Genomic DNA, 20,918 nt, shown 5'->3' on the forward strand with positions numbered 1-20,918 from the left:
GTAGCTAACGGCGGGAAGGCCGCTGGAAGTTTCTCCAACTTCCTGTGTTCCTGTTCGAAGAGCGGGGGCGGCTCCCGCGGAGGGCAGGCCGTCAAACCCGCGGGGCGGAACCAGGAGGCGGTGCAGTCTGCGACCGCGGTCGGTGGACCAGGCAGGCTAGGTGCTGGAAGTCGTTTTCACTTTCAGTTCTTACGTAAAAGACAGGAGACATAGCCTAGGCTGCACTCCGCACGGAATGCTGGAAGCCGAGCCTAGACAATACGCGAGTTTACGGGCGGATAATAAAATCCGACCAGTGTGCATCGCGTGTGACGTTCAAAGCCTTATCCGCTCCGGTCACGTATAATCTATCCAGCCCACCTGAGTGCGCGACGTCGCACATCGGTTGCAACTCATTGTCAGCCTCGTTTAGCAGCGTGGCTTTAAACGCCTGCACCGTGTGCGACAACCGCAGCGGTGGAGGATGACGAATGGCTCGAGTACCGTCGGAGAGGAGGGATCGCGCATGGGTCCGAGACACCCGGGGTTCTAATTAACACGCGGAGGCTAGCGCCGGCGGGTTGTACGAAGAAGTGAAGGGGAGTGGTAGGCGGAAGGAAGACGGACAACCTCCCAATTTCAAACTGCCGGTGTAACGTGAGCGAAACGCCCCAACGCCCCCTGGACTGACTCCATTCGGTTCCCGGGTGGTCCGGAAGCTTTGGTCCACCCCTATTTTCGCGAGGCTGCATTTTCGCCCCCCCGTGCAGCCCGAGGCCCAAGCTCCGAGAGCCTCATGCCCTCCTGCTATCATTGTTTACTATTGTATTGTACGAGAGACCGCAGAGCCGTGTGTGACTGATTGCGAGACGAGGTCTGCGAGGACGAAGGGGGGAGGTGTCGGACGACCGTCTCATCACACCCCGTTGTCGGCTCAATCGCGCTCCGATTAGCGCGGCATTCCGGCAAATCTGGAGGGCGTTTCGCCGCTCGTCACCGCCCGGCTCTGTTCCGCCGTGAGGCGCTTGCCTTTCCCCCAGGGGGATGGCTTCCCGCATCCTTGACAGATTTATGCTTCCCTACCACTTTTGTGTGTCACCCAATAATCTTCCGCGTCCTGCTCCTGCACTCCTGGTACCTTCGTGCCCTATCTGGGTTGAAAGGGTTCAAAAGAGAGCCCGACTCACGGTCTGACCTCATTTTCGACTTTCCCCGTGCAACCTCTTGCTAACCTTATACTTACGCTAGACTGTCGAAAATTTTTTTAGGTTTATTAGACGCGGCTTGAATTAACTTAAACTTACACGCGGCTCGAAAGTGACACACTTGTCTCTCTACGTTCACAAGTACATGCCCTGCACCCTGGTAGATCATACGCATATATGAATATTAATTACTCGGTGGGTGACAACGCTCAGGGATGCATCAACGCCAAGGAGGTTCACAGGCTCGGCATGAATAAGTAAGTGCCCTTAATCCCTTACCTCCTTCTTACCGCCGCGCCGCCTCTAATATACCCGACCCTCTATGTTCAATCGGCGCCTCCCGGTTACACGGGGCGAAGATTGTTTCGTTTTACCAATGGAAAAAGTTCCTTTATTCCATTTCTAGTCTGCAATACTCGTCCGGGTTACGCAAAATCGTATTTAACGACGTCGATACGACAAAACTGCCTGTATAACTTTCAACATTATTGTGTAAAACCGAACGGAACAATGAACGATTGAATTTTTTTATTACGTTGGTGTACTCGAGACAAATTAGACATTGCAAACGTTTGACGTACGTCCAACGCAACAAGTAAATAGCTTTCATAATTTTTACTATCACTACAGTTATTACATTATCTGCTTGGTTGTTCATTTGTTTAATTACACTTTGAATTTCAAATGTTTACTCGGCTTGTGATAATATTAATTGCTTAAAATACGATTTATACGAGATAACAAAAAAAAAATAGTCATGAAAATACGAGAGTGGTGTAAAAGTAATAAGAATTGTTTTGTATCATCAGGCTGAGATGAGATAACACAAAACTCTAACAAAACATGCAATGTTTCTCCCATTTACAACACGCTCATGTTGAGAATATGAGCCGCATGTGATGATTGACTGATTACTGGTAAACGATTTGAAAAAGAAAAGAAATGTATCTAACAATTCACTACTCTCTCGAATTCCGCTTATACCCAACCGAAATTCCCGAGCGGTCAACGACTTCGGAACCGTAATAACCGCGCGTCTGCACCGCTTACTCGTTGACTGGAGGCTCTGGAAACGTCGGGAAGCCGTTCCTCGGCAGGATGTTTCCCTGTTAAAAAAGCGTGGGTGGATTCCCGTCGAGTGAACCCTTTCTCTCAACCCTTTACTTAGCTTGAAAAATTCGACTCTAGTAAAAGTCTGCTGTAAACGCCGGCTGTATTTGAAAGCGGAGAAGTCCGAGTGTTTAGAAAGCGGTAGAGAGTCAAACAGAGCTGTGCTGGTTTTCGAAACGACAAAGAAACGCTGGGGCAATAGGAACCCGCGAAACCCCGAGTCGCGGCTGCAGCCGCGGAGCCGTCGTAAGTCTGTCCGTGAGCACGGTGCCGATGCCCGGAGAAAAATACCTTCTTTATAGTAATACTTTCCTGCTTCGAATATGTGAATATATTTTATTCAACCCTTCCGAGGAGTCGGAGGATTAAATAATTCGGGAAACGGGGTGCATATTTATGAGTATACGTATTCGTCAATAGCTCGTCAGTCAGACGTCCGTTGTATTGTAGACACGTTAGCGGCGTTGGCCCCATTGAAACAACCGGCTCTATTTTAAAACGGAACACCGAGGAGCACGAGAATACCGCGAGGAATTTTGGCCCACGGTTCAACGTCGCCGTCCTCGCGAACGTCGCACGGTATACGCGTATAGTGCATTTCGAAAACGTAATCAAACCGAAACTTCCCAAGGTGGCAGCTTTACCCACCAACACAGGGAAAGGTACGAATTTCGGCTACCAGTTGGCCTCTTCTGCGCGCCTGGGAGCGAGGGATCAAACCGATAGACTGCCGATAGCCCTCCCAATTATCGGGCGATTGGAATTTGAAGCTCTCCGTGCCGCGGGCAACCTCCACGCTCTGTTGCTATCCTGGTCCGCAGCCGTGTTATGACGCCGTCAATCTGACATGTGGCTAGACAGCTGACAACTATGCGCAATTCAAATTAGCCTCCGCGGTCCGTCTCACGAGCCGCCGCAAGCTTTCTAAAACGACTTTTGTCCTTATTGTTTTTTCAAGCTTTTCGCGGAATCACTCGCCGCCGACCGCGAGTCGGATTATACCTTTGAGAAGTATTATCACGCGGTTGCCCGCGAATATATCCATATAACCAGATATCAAAACGGCTCTTACCGCCTTATACTCCTCTGGTAGCAATGTGTGGCCCGGAGCACTTGAGCGCATAACCCTTTCCTTAGGCGTCACACGTCCGGCACGCACCGCGCACCCTGATCGTCATACGTGGAAACAAGTGCCCTGAAATGCCTCCGTTAAATCGGAATCGACGGTGTCCCATGGCCGATGGTCTTGGCTGCGTCACGCGTTAGGTATTACACGTGTGCGATACGACATACGTGTAACTCGTCGTGTGTTGTACGGTGATGCTCCGGCGACGGGAGCGAGAGCTTTGGAATCAATACTCTCTCTGTCTACCGAACTCCGTTTTCATTTCACCCTGCAACCGCGGCAAATATATTGAACCACCTGGTCTAGCGCAGCGCGCCGGCGATGTAATCGTTGAGTATCGGTTTTCCAAAAATACCCGGGAACGCGACAGAGGAGTTCGGTTTTCCCATGCCATTTCTGCTGCTCTGGTATAAGCGGAAGGAGCCGATTGATTGGAAACGGCCAACAAGAATTTCGCGTCATCGGTAACGGGGATTAAATTTCCGAAGCGCGATATAATTTCACGGGAAGTGGGGCCATGATTTCCTGGTAACAAAAAGGTCACTCTGAGGTCGCAGGAGCCTTTCCGCATATCAGGAACCTACCTGGATATTGAAATTAGCTTACGTTAAATCTTCGCGGCCAACCTTTTAATGGACAATAAATAATCACCATGTTAACAAGCCAATTAAACTAATTCATATCCCCCCAACCCCAACACTACTTATTGACTCAAGAATTTTGCAATGTCAATAAGGTATAAGTTATTCCTTCGCTGAAAGCCGTCTCTGTCTCACAATCAGCCTTGCATCTTACATCCAAAAGCGTATAACACGTAGGTCGCATTGGAGTAGATATCTCACATTCATTCCGACATACGTGAGGAACAGCTTTGGATAAACGCCCACGCATTTTGACCAAGTGAACATGAAACCATAGGGGTTGAATGCGACAACCGTCAACCATACAGAATAACTTACGAACGCCATTGTAGTATCGCGCAAGTGATTCGGGCACGTTCGTTCATTCACCAACTGCACACGTACCAGAGGTACGTACGTAGGATACCTCCGTGGTGTTGATGCTGTTTCAATGGGTGTTGCGCGGCGCGTTTCCACCCGCTTTGTCCTGCTCTCCTAACGTTTGTATACTCTCTAGACAGACTTTCCTTCATCTATGCGCAATGAAGAAACATGAAAAACAAACTAGAGAATCTTCTTACACGCAACCAAACACGTGGTAACCCGTGGAAACAAAGGAAATGTCAGAAAGACGCTAGGATTGCATAGGGACGAAGTGGTCGAATTTGTCCAGCACTAGATGGCGGGCTGCAAACAATAGAAGTCGAAGACTCCAGGCTTGTATTCCGAATGCCAATGCTATACCTACCGCGGGTAATCTTTGTTAAATTTCAACTTAACTAGTCTTATTAACACGAAATTCTTCAATGCAAAATTGTCTCGTGACCGCACATTATCATTACAGTACCTATCCCACGACAATTGATGTTTTCGTGTTGTTTCACGTAAGCCCGGCACGAATCGCATAATATTGATCTTCACCGCGGTGAAGACGTCTGCTCTTGTCGAAAGGCTCGTGCTCTCGAATTCCTTTGGAATAACGTGAAGAGGGTAGACAGGCTGTCAGGTCCCACGGAGGGTTGCTTTATGGTCGATACCATCCACCAGCAGTGGAGTCGGATAAGCAGTCGCATCGAGGGAGTGAATGCCGATTGACTTCCTCGTGACGCTGAATCCCTGGTAGAGTTTCTATGAATGTTCTGTTACCGCCCACAACCCTTTCTTGCTCTGGGTCCAAGTCCAATTCGTTAACCATCGCCGCTGGTCACGATCCTCTGTTATTTCGTTCCCTGCTCTGTCCCGCCGGTCGTCGGATTTAATACCTGCTCCATTCAATTCCACACCAACGACCCAGACGAGTAAGAACGGTAAGATATGGAATTACCGAGGGTGGTGAACCTTCAAGCTCAAATTGCTCCACCTTCTCATAACTTCCTGATTACTGTCACCGCGTTCCTTTTATCCGGAACCATTCACGTGTTACTGATACCGGTTACTATTCCACGAGCAATGCTGAAAAGGAACTGAGAAGTCGATATTAGCAAACTATCGTATGAATCGTGGCTAGTACAATCGATCATTGAACGATAATTAGATGTCGAGTAGCTTGATTATTCTTGTTCAAGAATCACTGGTATTTCCTGACCTATTCACTTCATCAATCGAGTGTCATTTGCTCATTACCATCCTGTGGGTATAAATATTTGGAAAGGTATTTATTGTATCCCAGTTCTCTTTTCCCAAACCGCGTTACTTGCTCTTCCGCTTTGTTCGTCGACCAAGGAATGTGGTCATCGTAAGCGAAGAAGGAGAACAACGTAGTACCCTGTTACGGCACCCCACGATTCTTTTGTTCCAAGTAAATTAGGCCCAATAACCCCAGAGATACGCCCACTCGTCGTCCCACCACGAAACGCCGCATTGTTAGTCGATCTCCTTTCATTCGCTGGGGGGGCTCTGCAGGTATAAGACATAAGTACGTCTCGTCTCCTCTTCGGCCGCGGAAAGGGAAGGGGTGAATTTTCCTCGAGAGTTTCGTAACGCTCATATTTCCCTGTGACGCGGAGGAGTTACTCCATTGTCCTCCACTTTCTTGGGACTACTCTTGGCCTTAAGATGCTCCGTCACTCAGGCCTTTGCCTCGTTCTTCGTGGGCTGATACTACGCCCTAATCGGGTCCGTACCTGCCTCAAGTACGTCTACCGAATAAAGGATATCCAGCGGAAATGGAAATTGACTGGCAGTCAGTCTCGTTCGCGAACGGCGTGACGGGCCTTCAGTCACGATCCGACTATCCAATAGCGAGCATCTTTTCCCTTCGGAACCCGGGTTCACCAACTCCACCGCTGTCATTCGATCCTTGCACTTAGTATCCGCAAATTACTTCTCCCTTATGACATCCCAATCGCTAATTCAGGCCACGGTGGATTACGTAACAGGTTAAGTAGTGCCGATTTCTCAGAGCATGCATGTGCGTGGACCAACCGTCGCATTCGATACCTGAGAAAGCATCTCTGGAGGAAGAGCATTCGAGGAGTTTAAACGAGAACGCCGGCAGCTGGAGAATTTTACGATTGTTTTTATACCTGGGATACGCCATGTTGCATCCGATGAGACACTATAGCCGGATGGTTTCTGCCGCCGCATACTATCCTAGTATTGTTGACATCTGCGCTATTTATCTTTCTTGAAGCAGGACAAATTGAATTTATTCACTGTTTATAGTCTGCCCCACATCCCGTTGGCACTCAACCTCTCCGACTGTCCGTAAACTCCACCCCTGTAACGACCGTTTATCATTGTTAAGTACTTTCTGCGGGTTTTCTTTGAACCGAACTTCGCCCAGCCATGAGACCCTGGTCAGACAAGTCGGTAGATTTAGAAAAAAAAAAGGAAGAGGAAAACTCTTGGCGCTCAACGAAGCATGCGAATGATAAATATGCCATTCGGGTTACGCCTCTTTGTATTATTCGATTGAAGAGACTCGGAGTTCTCAGGAAGTTAGGAAGGCGAGGGTCAGACTCCGCAGGTTTCCGAGTTGAATAGACGAGAGGCACGATCCGGGAAATCGATATCGCAATGAGACTTTTCTCGCGTTCACCGCCGGATGATGCCAAGCTTCCTGCACACCAAAGGTGAACCGAAAACTCTCCCGCTTGATGATCGCCTAGTGGACGGCAGCCCGATGTTAATTAATATTCATAAAGTCCGTTGTAGCGCGATATTAAAGCACGCATAGTGGCTCGTGAAAGTGTCTAATTACTTTTGCATAAAATAAATCGGTAAACACGACGACCGCGACCGCGAGTTAAAGATAAACAACCAAAACAGGAATCCATGAACTACGAGGGAGCAGTGCTCACCATACCAGCGCGGCTCAAGCACAAATGCGGACGGTGGACGCACACCGACGGGCGCTTATCCATACACGGCAATAACGGGGTCCCTCGAGTTTTGATTGTAGAATTGGGAATGGTTAACCCTTCAGGGCGTACGCCTACGCACTTTTACCAGGAAACCATGAGGTGGCAGAAGCAGTTCACCGCCAACCGAGCCCTTCAAGGGACTCTCTCTCTCTAATGTGCACGTGTTCCACGCGGCTCATCTGGGGTCAATGACCATCGGATTACAGTGTAGATTTATGGCCAATATACCGAAAGCAACTTGACCTTCGTTCCGAGGAGGAAAACAGGCCTTCCAAAGACCGCTCGTTAATCTCAGCAAACACTCCGAGGCCGACCGAAGTCCTGCTAAAAAAGTCTCGACTCTGCGAAGGCACTCAGAAAGTGAAAGCGAAGCCAGTGACAAATTTCAACAGGAAATTATGAACTCGACTGGTCTTGATCATTTTTCACGACATCGTTGTAACACCATCGTCGATATGGACAGGGTGTCGTTGTCTCGAAAAGTGTTGCCCGTCTTTGCCGGACACAAGCATTGCTATAATCCTCACCCTCGGCCCTTTTTTGGAGGGTATTCAGACAACCGGGAAACTGTTCAAAAGACGCTTCCAAAGTATTTCGTAAGCGGTACAATACAGCCGATGCAAGTCGTAAAACGTTACAGATTCCAATAGCTTCTTAATTTTAAAGAAGAAAAGTGTTACGTGAACAAAAAATGAGCAGCAGCAGCAGCATCGATAGAGGAGGTGATCAGAGACGTGCCACGTTCTGATTTTCGTTGGCCGATGATTTCGAGGACGGATGATTGTTCCTTTGCTGAAACATATCGCTCCATCGTCTTGAACCTTTTGGGGTTTCGGTGTCGTTTATGTTAGGTCTGGGTTAGGCGATCGCGTTCACTGCCCTCTTCGACCATTCTACTTCCCCGTTGGTTCACCTACTTTGACGGTTTTTTTTTTTCTCTCCACGCCGGAAATCGGGTGAAGGTCCCTTGTCCGTAATTTAGTTACCGGCCTACTGGCTTCGGCTACAACCAGCGACTCGGCATAATCTCCTAGTCCCCGTCACCGCGCCATTTCCCTTTTACAAAACATTCGATCCTTAATCTTTCACGGACGTTCAGTACCCGGCCGGTCGTTCGGTTCGATTGATTGATGGACACTTTTGGCCACTGTTCGTTCCGTGGTTGTCCTCAGGGATGTCGGTTGAAGGGCCTCAGTCACAGGGACGTAGGAAGGCTTGTAAGTAATTTAGGGACTGTTCGTAGGCTGTCCGGTTGCATCAGACGCCGTTTGTCACGGCCCTATCGAGGTCAATGGCGCAACTCAGTTTCTCTAACTTTTTAACGCATGCGAGCCTCGCGTCATCGGAGCTCTTATAACGCATGGGCACTTATCACTAACCTGCGAACACACACCTATGTCAAGTTTAATCGCTGGCTCGCAACAGTACCGATGGAGTTATTTGTTCTTTGAACTGTAAAAATCAGATCTATTTATAATCTCATTTTCTCATAATAATCAATCTAGTCGAGATTTTACCGCATTCAATGATCTCGTTCTGAATTTAAAACATTCTCAGTCCAGCTTCGCCGATACAAAAACTCAGTCCAACTCCGTTAGATCTTTACGGGGATGTTATGGGTTGTTATCAGGGACAAATTACAATTTAGTTCAATAATAAGTATATAAACTGCAGTAGGACTCAAGGAAGGTGGTCCAATCAATTATTTATATGAAAATCGCGGTATCATTTTTTTATCAACCCTAATAAAAGTGAATCAAATATTCAAACTTCAGATCTATGCGGTCATCAATTGTGATCTGTAACAATTGTCTTTCTTTTTATTCGACATTTTAACACAATTTTCAGACCTTGCACAGGTTGTTCAAATTAATACTTTTCGAACTTACGTGAGGATTACACCGAAGTAATGAAGATAAATTTGATCTATGTTGTTCTTCCCCCATTTTTTGGATAAAAGAAGTTCATTTGTCATCACGCGAAGGGATCCAATTGAAACGACAAGTGGCCCGCCGTCTATCGAGCACGTGCTCTTTTCCTCGTCGTATAAAAGGCGTCTGCGCAGTGTCTGCCAACGGATCGACTACTAGCCAGCCAACCAGCCAGCCAACCAGCCAACCGGCGTGCCAGTCGATGAAAATAACTGTACTTCAGTATGTTCAGCTCCGCGTTCATAATCTCCTGTTAAAAAAGTTGAGTTTCCTTTGTACAAGATATTTTGTGTAACTTTAACGTAACGTCGTACTGGCTGGGCGGAGACACAAGAGCAAACCTATCACTTACCGCTCGCGGGCTGACAAAGACTCGCGGTAAAAACCCTATTTTGAAAATCATTTAACTACCGACGCACCGAAAGAGTTAAGGTCAGACAGGCACGTGTCAGCTTATAAACCAGGAACCCATAACCACGTGGGGGATGATAAGACCTTTGGCGCCGCCCACATCTTACTCCATCACTCCGTTCACCAATGCGAAGGTTCCCGTCGAGCGATAATCCCATTTGAAATACACGAATCTCATTGCATGAAAACATGATTCCGAGATATTGTTTTAAGTAACGAATCGAACAGCTATTCCTTAACACTCGGTAATCCTGCACGGAGATCAATCTGCGGTGGATTGAGTTGCATTTTTTTATTTGATTTTTTTTAATTATTATTATTCTTTGCAAATAAAAAATGGTGCGTCAAGTTTCGGTCCGCGTCGGTGAAGATACGCAGAGACCGTTTAAAACGGCGAGGAGAGAGGTAATTTTGCCGATCGATTAACACTGGATGCCGCGGATTGGTTGAGGGAAACAACGACCGTTCCAGCCCAAGTTGATTCGCAATACACACTCTCTGGCAAAACGCCGGGACGATTTCGAAGGGGTGAGAAGCCCGGTGCCATAGCAACGGCAGCCCCAAACGGATCGGGGAATACATTTTCCCAGGGTAGAGCTTTACCGCTTAATTCACCCTCCTCGCGGAGGGTTCGAGGCGTTACTTACACAGGGGCGAGGGCTCGTACGCACCTCGGGCACGCATGTAAATGAATGGGGTTTTGATAGGGCTGGGTAGCAGGAGATCAAGGAGGCAGAGGAGCCGTCTAAGGGCCCTAAAAACCCTTTGTTCGGAACGTCCGTGAGTCGCACCGCCCACGAACCAGTTCGTCGTGTATATCGCCAGCCGCACCTGCAGGCGAGCTTCCGAACAGCTTTGCGCGAAGTGCAGATCTGCTGCCATCGAACCGCGCCGCGTACGCACCTAAGGACGTTCGCACACTCTCCAAAAGCTCGTGTCTAACGCTCGTTCTAACCGCAAAACAACACAAACACAACGGGGACACCCAGCTTCCAGGATCTCTTAGGAGTTGTCGAAGCCGCGATACTCGCGCGCCACCCCAATTGCAACCCCTCCGAGGGATTCGCGCCCCTTTGCAAAATCTGCAAACATCCCCTTGGCGAATTTGTGAAATATCATAGGGGCTGCAAAATACCGGGAGAATATGATCGGTGTAGAGCAAATCTCCGTGGAGGGTTCTCTATTGGGAATTTGGTCCGGGGATGCTGCGGGAAGGGTAACTCTGGGGCATGATGTGACTAGCAACTCCATTCGGAGTTCGTTTCTCTCTCTCTCTCTCTCTCGCTTTCTCTCTCTCTTTCTCCTCTGCGATACTTCACCGCGATCGATACGGTCCCTTACCGTAGTCCCTGCCTTTTGTTGAATCAAGTGTCAAAGGTGGAGCGAATCTACCCCCTCAATATCAGGGGAGTAACCGATTGGACGGATGGGGTACAGTCAACGAATTACAAGTTTCGTTATGGAAAGGGGCCTCTAAGGAAAGAATGCAGGAAGAGTTATAAATATTGTTTTACTACTTCTATACGTGTCGCATTTTGCCAACAATAATACTTACAATATGTACTATATCGCATTACAGATTTTCGTTTCAATCTGAGACCTCATGCCTATTCGCATACCGAAGAAATTACTTCAGAAAGATTGGCGTCGTTTCATTTCATTTTCAACATAATGATTTTAGAATGAAATGAAAATTTCCAACCACTTAGATTATATACCACCAGCTTTAAGCAGTGGCTATACATCGAAAAGCTAAAATAATGTTATTTCAATTTTTCTGTCGTACCCGGAACGAAAAACGAGGCAAACTTCAGGACGGCAACCTATATGTATAGACGGCATGGCAGTTCGAATTTCGTTCAGCTAGCATCTGGCACATCTGGTGCCGAGTATTTTCTCTGCTTATATTTCCTCTCGGATCGGCCGAACGACTTTGCTTGACAGCCGCACGAACGCTGTTGGCAGAAAACTCGATGCCCACTTCGACCCGTTACTTATACTATATTTGGCAAGCAAATTCCAGTAGAGCAAACAAACGGACAACAGTAGGCTGAACAGTTCAGTCATAGCCTAATACTACAAGAGATTACTCGTTTCTGTATAGATAAAGTGAACCATATATAAGAGGCGGTTAACTTTCATGATAATTGAAGACCTCGTGTTAGGGTGAGCTCAGGAGCCGCTGAGAAATATTTTCGAATACGTTGTGTACGATATTTTGTTGGGCCGTAAAAAAATCGAGAAAAGGTTTTTACCGTGAAGAAAAAAGGTTTATTTTCACATTTCCTGGATTGCTGTCGGAAAGTTTCGTTGACTGTGAAGACTAGATCTGCAGGCATTTCTGTTCGACGAAGGATACTTAATTGCCATACGTTTCTTGTGCCGGGGGTATTCGGCGTCGCTGAGAAGCCGTGCGCTCGGTAGATTCTCGGCAGACCGTAGAAGAGCGCATCTTTTTAGTCAAGGAGCGGTGCCTTTGGCGGCATTTGATCTAAAGGCAGCTTCTTCGAGGTTGGTACGTCGATGCACATGTGCCGCTGCGCCTTTCAATGAAACTAATAAATCACTTACGATCTGAACGTAATTGGTATCCACAGCTAGCGTCGTGGTTCGTCAGCTGTATGCCGTCTTATCCATTTCAAGCAGGAGTCCGGGTCAATTTCAACCAGAGGGTCGATCATCGCCCAATTAGACCGAAGTACGACGGATCGGACGACGACTCGTCGCGTTAATATCGGCTGCTCAGAAGCTGGTGGCATGATCGTTTTACTCGTTGTCAGGCTGCGATGAAAAAACGATAAATTCGCGATTGACACGAAGTGGTGACTTGGAAATTGTATCGTTTGGGCGGCCGCGAATTGTTTTATTACCTCTGCTGACCCCTTTGAGTGTTTACCAGTCTCCAGTGGAAGGATCGTAAATATGATAATAAAAAGGTTGAGAAAAATCTGGCACAAATTGCTACGTTTTATAGTTATATTACAATTAATTGGCAATTAATAATTAATGTCGTGTCACGACGGCGCGAGCGTAACAAACATTAACGTTATCTCTGGCAGTTGTGCGTCAATCAATTTTTAACGTTTTTAAACACGGAGGAGATCGAGGAGGGTAGGGAGCGTGGAGGCACTTAAAGAGGGTCGGATTCCGGACTGGCAAACGAACGGACGATCAGTCACTAAAAAGCACTACTGATTCTCGGTTGTGTTGAGTGTGCACTGCGGTATAAGAGGTGATTAGTAAAACCGTGATTATCTGTCAACTCAAATCTTACTCTATAAACAGAAAGTTCATACGGTTACTAGTCCGGTATAAAAATGTAAGCCAATGTGAAAAGCGATTTCTTTTTTTTTTCTCTCTCTCTTCTGTTTCGATAAACTCTCTTCGAAGAATTCATATCTCGCCAATTTTTCAGAAATTATAACATTCCCGTGACTGCGTTGTAAACAAGTTTGTTAAACACCTTTTCGCTATAGGACAAGTATTATATTAAACTTTATAGAATAACAAGTGATTAAACGTGAGGAAAGGGTAAAACGATATTTGCGCGACGCGTGTTTTGCAACTCGTGTAACGTCGTTTTTCAGTATCAATACTGATGTTCGCATCGTCAGTTCGACTGCAGTGATTTTCAATAAAGTAGAACTGTGCCTTTCGACAAACGTCGTACGATTTTGTGAAAATAAATTTACGGGCAACGTAGCAAACATGCTTCCGATTCTGAACGACACGTTGTTGATGTTAATGTACACCGCGAATATTATGAGCACACTTCCCAATGGAACTGAGGTTAAAAATTTATCCAATTTGCCAGTGAAAAACGACGTGGCGACAATAAACTTGTCCAAGCAACAGAACAAAACATTTGAGCTGTTAGACGGTGAGTAATCAAACGTTATACAATACAGGGTCGGCCAAAAACAAAATCGAATCAGTTTAAAACGTGAATGAAATTCGGGACGCGTTGACCGATTTTCAAAAACTTTTGACACTGATATTAGAAAAACAGTTTCATGTCGTGTGAATAAAGTCTAGGAGATTTGATAAAATTCCAGAATCAAACTTCGAATCACAATTTAAGATGGAGATTAAGTTGAACATTCTTTAATATTCATGTTTGTCGCATTCCCAGCAATTTTTTCATAACCCGTTTTTCAACAGCTCGTATCTGAGCAAGGAATAAATATTTTTCAGATTTTCAAACGCGAAACAAAAGGTTCGATCTTCTAATTTCGAGGAAAAAAAGTTTCTGAAAATCCGTGGACGCGTTTTGATATTATTCACATTTTAAATCGGACCGATTTTTTGGCCCATCTTGCATAAGCTGCACGTGAATCTTTCTGAATCTTCGTGAATTTTTCTCTTCAAGTAAAGTGAATGCGCAAAATGTTGAAGAGAAATGCACCGGCCGTTTTCTTCGCGCGGTCAGCATATTATACATCCTGTAGCCGCAGCAATCTTCAATCGAAGACACAACACCGCATCGTTTAGATACCAGTAGCAAGAAGCAGCGTTATCGCTCCGATAACCTTTAAGGAATCTCGCACGAGCGTTAGAATATAAGTCATTGAAAAAGACCCATTAACTCTATATATTACGTGTTTGAATTCCTGGAAACGGCACAACGAAGTCTTATCGATTCGCTGGTTTTCCTGTCGTCCAGATTTGTTCTCGGTGGTCTTAGCCTGAATATGAAACCGCGCGCTCGGTATGACGATCATAATAATTAATATAAATTATGTAGATATTTGAACGAGAACCGTTCAGCTAACAATAAATGCGTCTTTCCCCCTTAGATGGTGATCTTCAATGTTTTTTGAAACTTGAATTTCACAATGGTTGTATAATTGCGCCAACAGTGACACAGTGACTAATTGCGAAATTTATCTATAATCATAATTAGCGCTCGGTTCCCGCAGGGCACTACATACCGATGATAAGTGTGCGTGTCTAAAAGCCCAGCTACTTAATTGTATACTAACCTAAGAAACGACAGCTCACAGCAGTATGACTACAACAATAATTACCGTGTAATTAATATCCTCAATTTATTTTTACAGACTGGTACATGTGGCGCTGCTATCAGCCATTCGGCTGTTTCTATATCGGAGAGCCATGGTACGGTGAGAACAGACCAGTGGTTGACTTTCCGATGCGCCCGGACAAAATCGGCCCAAGGTATCTTCTCTACACTCGAAATACGTTGAACAATCCCGACGAGCTGAAGATCGACCAAGACACCACGATCAGAAACGCTCACATCCGCCCCGATGGGAACGTCTACTTCATCATCCACGGATACCTTGAGAACGGAGACAAAACCTGGGTCCTGGTAAGTCACTCTCTAGTGTCACCGCGAATCGTGCCGAAGTTTCACCGCGATAAAAAATAACCAGTCCAAAGTTGCAGCTCTAATGCCGGGCTGCAAACAAATGGGTCTATTTGATCAGAGGAGAAATTTCAAGTGGCTGAATTCTCTCTCTCTCTCTCTCTCTTTTCTCTCGTGACATTTATACGCGTCGCTGTTCACCAATCACTGCAACCAACCCTTTTTCTCCTCCCCCAGAGAATAACTAAGGAACTGCTCCACCGTGAAGACTGCAACGTGGTGGTCGTCAACTGGCTCACAGGTGCTGGTCCACCGTACACTCAGGCTGTTGCGAATACCCGGCTTGTGGGAGCGATGACTGCTCGTCTTGCAGCCCAGTTCATCAAGATTGGCAGCTTCGAACCCTCCAGGGTCCACGTCATCGGACATAGTCTTGGCGCCCACACCGCCGGCTATGTTGGATACAACCTGCGGGTCCGATATGGCCTCAATCTCGGCAGGATAACTGGTGAGTTGGAGAATTGCGTTTACGGCTGTGAGTGTGAAGGGATGCAAGGCCGTCGGACACTTTTTGCGACCTCCGGTATATGCGGAGGATGGGGTAACTGGTTCGTTCATCCCTGACGTGGCCGTCTAGCAGTCTATCGATTGGATCAGGAAAGATCAGGGTAGCAGCTAGCGACAGAAAGACTCGGAAGGTGTGCGCCCGGGTTCAGAGGCGAGTGGATCGAAGGTGATTAAAAAGGCCGAGGGTCGACTGGTCCTGATCGGACCCTCCAATGACTGTCAGAGAGTCTTTAATCGTCGATGTCGTCGAGGGCGTCTAGGAACTCGAGGGCGGATCGTGCCCCGCCCGAAGACAAGACAACGGTAAACAAGTGGAGTAAGGTACCACGTCCTGTCAGGAAGTGGCAGCGACTGGTTTCACTTCGCAAGGACCAAGCTGATGAAAATTATAGATTCGCTCTTTGACGCTACACGCCAGGAATCGAGAGAACATTCCAAACCAAGCTATTCCAGAGAAATACTTCCTTCCTGGCTCGTGATAATTCTATTTGTAGGATTACAGCCAAAACGTGAACGTGAAGCATGTAGTACGTTTCACTGTTATAAACTGTTTAGAGTGGGGACTTATGAAGTTATACCAAAACAACGAAACAATTATGGATGAATCTTTTCGTCGAATGTTATCTCGGTGTCGTCAGGTCAATAATAAGACAGATTGATATGTATGACGTTTCCACCCTAATGGGTATGGGGGGGGCTCCTCAGACTAGAAATATTTATTTATTTAAATTATGATATATTTTACAACCGAAAACTACTTATAAGTGATGATTCAGGCGGAGCGGAAAAATTTTACGTAAGATTATTACTACTTACACTCGAAATACGCGAAAGGCAGGCATGAATGCCGTTAATTATAAATTTACATCGCCAGGATAAGGAAAGGTCGGGTTGAGAGCCTACAGTTGTTGTTTACAGAACCGAATTAGAAAAGACTGACATTAGAATCCGTCCAAAGGATGAATCTTTTCCTTCTTCGAAACTGTCTATATACTGACAAAGAAGTTGGCAACGAATCTACGTGACGTGCGCCACGGAGTACGTGGACGTGATTTGTGGTCGAAATAATATGGAAATGTATGCGTCAGATTCCGAGGGTTACATCACATCGTGCGTAATTTAACGTAGATACGAGGTGGAATCCTTCCGGCATAAGTATTTCGAAATGTGAAAAAATGAAACTCGGATACGGTTATACGGGAAAGTGCATGAGATGTTGTTACGGTCCTGAACGAAACGCGTGTTGTGGATGCCTGACCGGTATTGATATGTAGGTCGCTTCGGACTGTGTGGAAGTCGGACGTCGTCCAGTATAAATGTACTTTGGTGGGACTCCACCGCCTCTCCGGTAGGTCAGTCGCGTGTATATGTCGGACAGACGTATCAGCATACAAGCGTGTATAAGTCATGGCTTGGAGTAGCGTCAGAAACGATATGGCTCTTTCTCGGAAGTGTAAACACCGGACAACTTTCATGACCGCGAAGCGAGTAGGCCTGTTGCGTAATAACAAAAACACCTCAATTACACTCCAAACGCCCGTAGGCGAAAGAAATTTGTATGGTACAAGATGTATGGTTAATGTAATTCGAAGCCAGAGATATGGGTATATGCATGTACGTACATACCTCCCGAAAAAAAACATCCTTTGGTTTAATTGGACTAACGCCTTCCTTTGTTCTCCCACCATTGCCGTTACGGTCGTCTTGTTCGGTTCTAATTGTATACACTCGTATCGAAAGCTAACCGGACCACATTACGTGTGAGAACCGCACTATCATTGCCGAAACTATTTGATTTCACCGATGCGTTATTCGATATGAACCTTCGTGATTCAGGTCTGGACCCAGCGGAACCGCACTTCAGCAATACCTCGCCGATGGTTCGTTTGGACCCAACGGACGCCGACTTCGTTGCAGTGATTCACACCGATTGCAACCCTTTCATCAGCGGTGGTCTCGGTATCACCCAGCCGGTTGGACACATCGATTTCTACCCCAACGACGGCCGGAATCAACCTGGATGCAACGAGGGAGTCCTTGACTCGATAACTCTTGAACGTGGAAGCTTCGTCAGAGGTGAGATGAACGGCAATTTGTGTCAGTCAGTCCGAGTCTGGTCGAAACACCGAATAACACGTGGTAAAAATTGATGTTTCTCTCAGGCCTTAGAAGGTTCCTCGGCTGCAACCACATACGAAGCTACGAGTACTTCATTGAGAGCATTAACACAGCCTGTCCGTTTCTTGCGGTTCCATGTTCATCCTGGACCCGGTTCCAGGAGGGTGGCTGTTTCGATTGCGTAAATCAGTACTGCCCACGATTCGGGTTCGACGCACAGAGAGGAAACTACCACGCATCGACCTACCTAATGACCGCTGGAGCAAAGCCCTTCTGTAGTGAGTTTTTGGGTCTTTATTAGAGTCGTTGCAAGTCAGTGAGCATTAAGCCCTGCAACTTCTTCCTTTACTGACGTAGGAGTTTTTGCGTTACAGGAGGACACTACAGGGTCAAAATCAACATCTCGAAGACGGCGGAAAGCATGAACCACGGTGGTGAAGTAGGAATCTTTGTCCTGCGGGTGATCGGGGAGGACGGCAGACAGACTGAGAGAATGCAGTTCAGCGAAGACTCCAAGTACTACGGGCCGGGAACCACCCATACGATTGTACTCCCAGGGGAAGTTGTCGGTAAGCCCAAGGCCGTTGAAGTCACTTGGGAGTATCAGGTTACGTTCAACCCTCTCACTTGGCGTCTCATCACCAAGCCGATGGTCTATCTCGATTCCGTCGTCGTTGACAGCCTGGAATCCAATAGCGGGTAACGTCGATTTCTTGTTTCTCGCTGACGGGATGATGGAACGATATTTCGAGGAGTCGTAACACGTTTCAAAACTGACGAGAGGTCGATATTCTTTCAGGATAAAAGTCTGCCCGGATGAGTCGAAGACGTTGATTGCCAACGAACCGAAGGTTCTAACCGTGGATAACTGCAATCCAGTGATGGCAAACATCGTGACTACGTAGGAGACAAGACTCTCCTGCCGGCATCGAGGTCTCAACGTGACCTCAACGACCGTTCAATCGCTTTGACTTTGACGCCGAATCGGATTGACGGACGAATGTTTTCACATTTCATCAAACGCATACGTACATTATCATTTTAGGTAATAAGAAAGTCTTTCATGGTCCAGCCCATCGCTCAAGTTTTTTAAAACGTGACTATTGCCAAAGCCTTATTAATCGTCGTGTTGTTTTTCAAAAATTGTATATACGTATAGGTATACAGCATCGTGCTTGGGGGTGGGTTAGAGTTTAATAACACTATCAATGCAAGCCTGCGTCGACTTAAGAGATAAAAGACGGAATGAGAGAAACGAAAGACGAGAGACTCGCTGCATTACTCTGTAGTATCGAAGTCCTTTCACTCCGGTTACACCTGTGCTGAATGCATTTCTAGTTCACCTGATGCACAGCTTCGGTCGTGTACCTTACCCAGGACTTTCATGTAATTCAATCAATTTTTGTTTTACAATAATTACAGTGATCGTTAAAAGTTTCACGCCCCTCATTTGCAGAATATCTACAGAGATATATTCGTACTGAAAGTATCCGTAATGATTATACACTTGACAGTTACTGTAAGAAGCGTCTCAATCGTCTCGTAGAGTAATTAACTGTAAAATAATATATAAATGTACAAATACTTTTCACTATTGTTTGTTAGCATAAAGCGCGATACGACAAGTTCACACGTCTACGGTAAATCGGTATTATTAGAGTTTTTTTCTTCTTCTATTATTCGTTGTTTCTCGTCGTTGTCGTTTATGATTTCTACAAAGTGTATTTTTAATTTTTATTATTCTCTTTTCTTCTACAATAAACGTTGAATAAAATTGCAGAGCCGAGCGCTACAACGTTCCATTTCTGGTTTCGTAATCTCTAAACCCATACCCGTCACTTCCTACACCGAAGACAAAAGACTTTCTTTCGTTTCCGTTGTGAATTTTCTACATAATAACGAGGTAGGTGTTAACACATTAAATTTATAGTCGCACTTGTGATGTAAAATTGCACAATGTCGCGATTTACACGTCGCTACACCCTCGTGTTACAGAGTAAATTACCGTAACCACGTGTGTGTACTTTTGATGCTGAATTTTACTGGAACAATAGAAATTTCACCATTATAGATATACTTCCTCGGATCCATTTGCCTGTTACGCGCACGCTTGGTGATGACCATCATCTTACAGGTAGTCGGACGCGCGTTCTTGCCCCTCGTCAAAGTTGAGCGGGGAGTCTTTTTTCAGCTCCGCCGCGCGTATCTGTCAATCATGTAACATCGCGAAGGATGAATTAATAAAAAAAAAAACAATATCCACGTACAAAGTCACGAACGTGCAGCCCCCGTCGGAGCTTTCTTCCACATGATCTTGCTCACGCGACGGCGACGGTGAGTGAGTTAATATGTACCTACCGCGGAATAGAAAGCAGATGAATTGTTGTTATTCTATCGCATGGCATTACAGGCGTAACTTCGTAAGGTACTAAATGTCATGAAAGGTAGAGAAAGAATAAAATAAAATAAAATAAACTTGAAGTGACATCGCGGTTACCCTTTGTATTATTATATCTATGTATATACGTTGGAGAAATGCGGTGTCGATGAGCTGTGACCCTTCTCGTGTTACCGAAGCAAATGTGAAAAAAGAAAACAACGGTGAAAATAAAAATATAAATTAACCTAAAATATTCATACCTTGATAACGCCTGACAAAGTTATATGTATATATATATATATATATACTTATGTATACGTGTAATACTTGCCACTCTCTCCCGGAAGTAAATCTATTACAAAGAAGTCTAATGTGGTGGACACTAAGCAAATGCGACATTAGATGCACTCGGTTTACAGGTTTCTGGATAAGAAAATCGGAACTTGATGAAAATCTTCAATTCATTATCTAGGAACATCAATCATCGCGATCACTCGAGGCGCGGTGTTAAAATATCTATATTACGGTGAAATTGATGGAGAGGGTACACATAAGGGTATAATGATAATTCAGACATTAGGTGGTAATTTACGATGAGATTGGAAGAGTAAACGGAGGTGAATGGTGAAGGTGGATCCCAGGGTATCGGAGTAAAACACTTCCCGTCCCTGGCGCCGTCACTTCTGCACGAGTTGCTCCCCCACCCCCCCCCCTTTGCCTTGAAGCGGGGGAAGTCGTACACCAGGTAGGTAGGTAACTCGGTTCTTGATTCTCTAC

At 46.0% G+C, this 20,918-nt stretch overlaps 1 protein-coding gene across 2 annotated transcripts; it reads left to right on the forward strand.

Annotated features, from left to right (window-relative positions):
- The first annotated feature begins 12,928 nt into the window (after positions 1-12,928).
- LOC124302302 (inactive pancreatic lipase-related protein 1-like) lies at positions 12,929-19,561 on the forward strand. 2 transcript variants are annotated; one of them, XM_046758300.1, is made up of 7 exons: positions 12,929-13,627; positions 14,808-15,079; positions 15,314-15,584; positions 17,480-17,719; positions 17,806-18,039; positions 18,136-18,460; positions 18,561-19,561. In XM_046758300.1, exons 1-7 carry the CDS (start codon positions 13,456-13,458, stop codon positions 18,664-18,666), a joined length of 1,620 nt encoding a protein of 539 aa, XP_046614256.1. In that variant the 5' UTR covers positions 12,929-13,455; the 3' UTR covers positions 18,667-19,561. The 2 variants fall into 2 exon arrangements, with proteins under 2 accessions (XP_046614256.1, XP_046614257.1); XM_046758301.1 differs by having other exon boundaries at positions 12,929-13,066.
- Positions 19,562-20,918: the final 1,357 nt, after the last annotated feature.

Source organism: Neodiprion virginianus, chromosome 4, assembly GCF_021901495.1.
Source record: "Neodiprion virginianus isolate iyNeoVirg1 chromosome 4, iyNeoVirg1.1, whole genome shotgun sequence".
Classification (NCBI taxonomy): Eukaryota; Metazoa; Arthropoda; class Insecta; order Hymenoptera; family Diprionidae; genus Neodiprion; species Neodiprion virginianus.

What these genes read in the sequence shown, in the direction of transcription:
- LOC124302302 (XM_046758300.1), top strand. Translation starts at nt 13,456, where the DNA reads ATGCTTCCGATTCTGAACGACACGTTGTTGATGTTAATGTACACCGCG. An exon ending in ACGTGGAAGCTTCGTCAGAG is followed by an intron (nt 17,720 to 17,805) that starts GTGAGATGAACG and finishes TGTTTCTCTCAG; the next exon opens with GCCTTAGAAGGTTCCTCGGC. An exon ending in TGGAGCAAAGCCCTTCTGTA is followed by an intron (nt 18,040 to 18,135) that starts GTGAGTTTTTGG and finishes TTTGCGTTACAG; the next exon opens with GAGGACACTACAGGGTCAAA.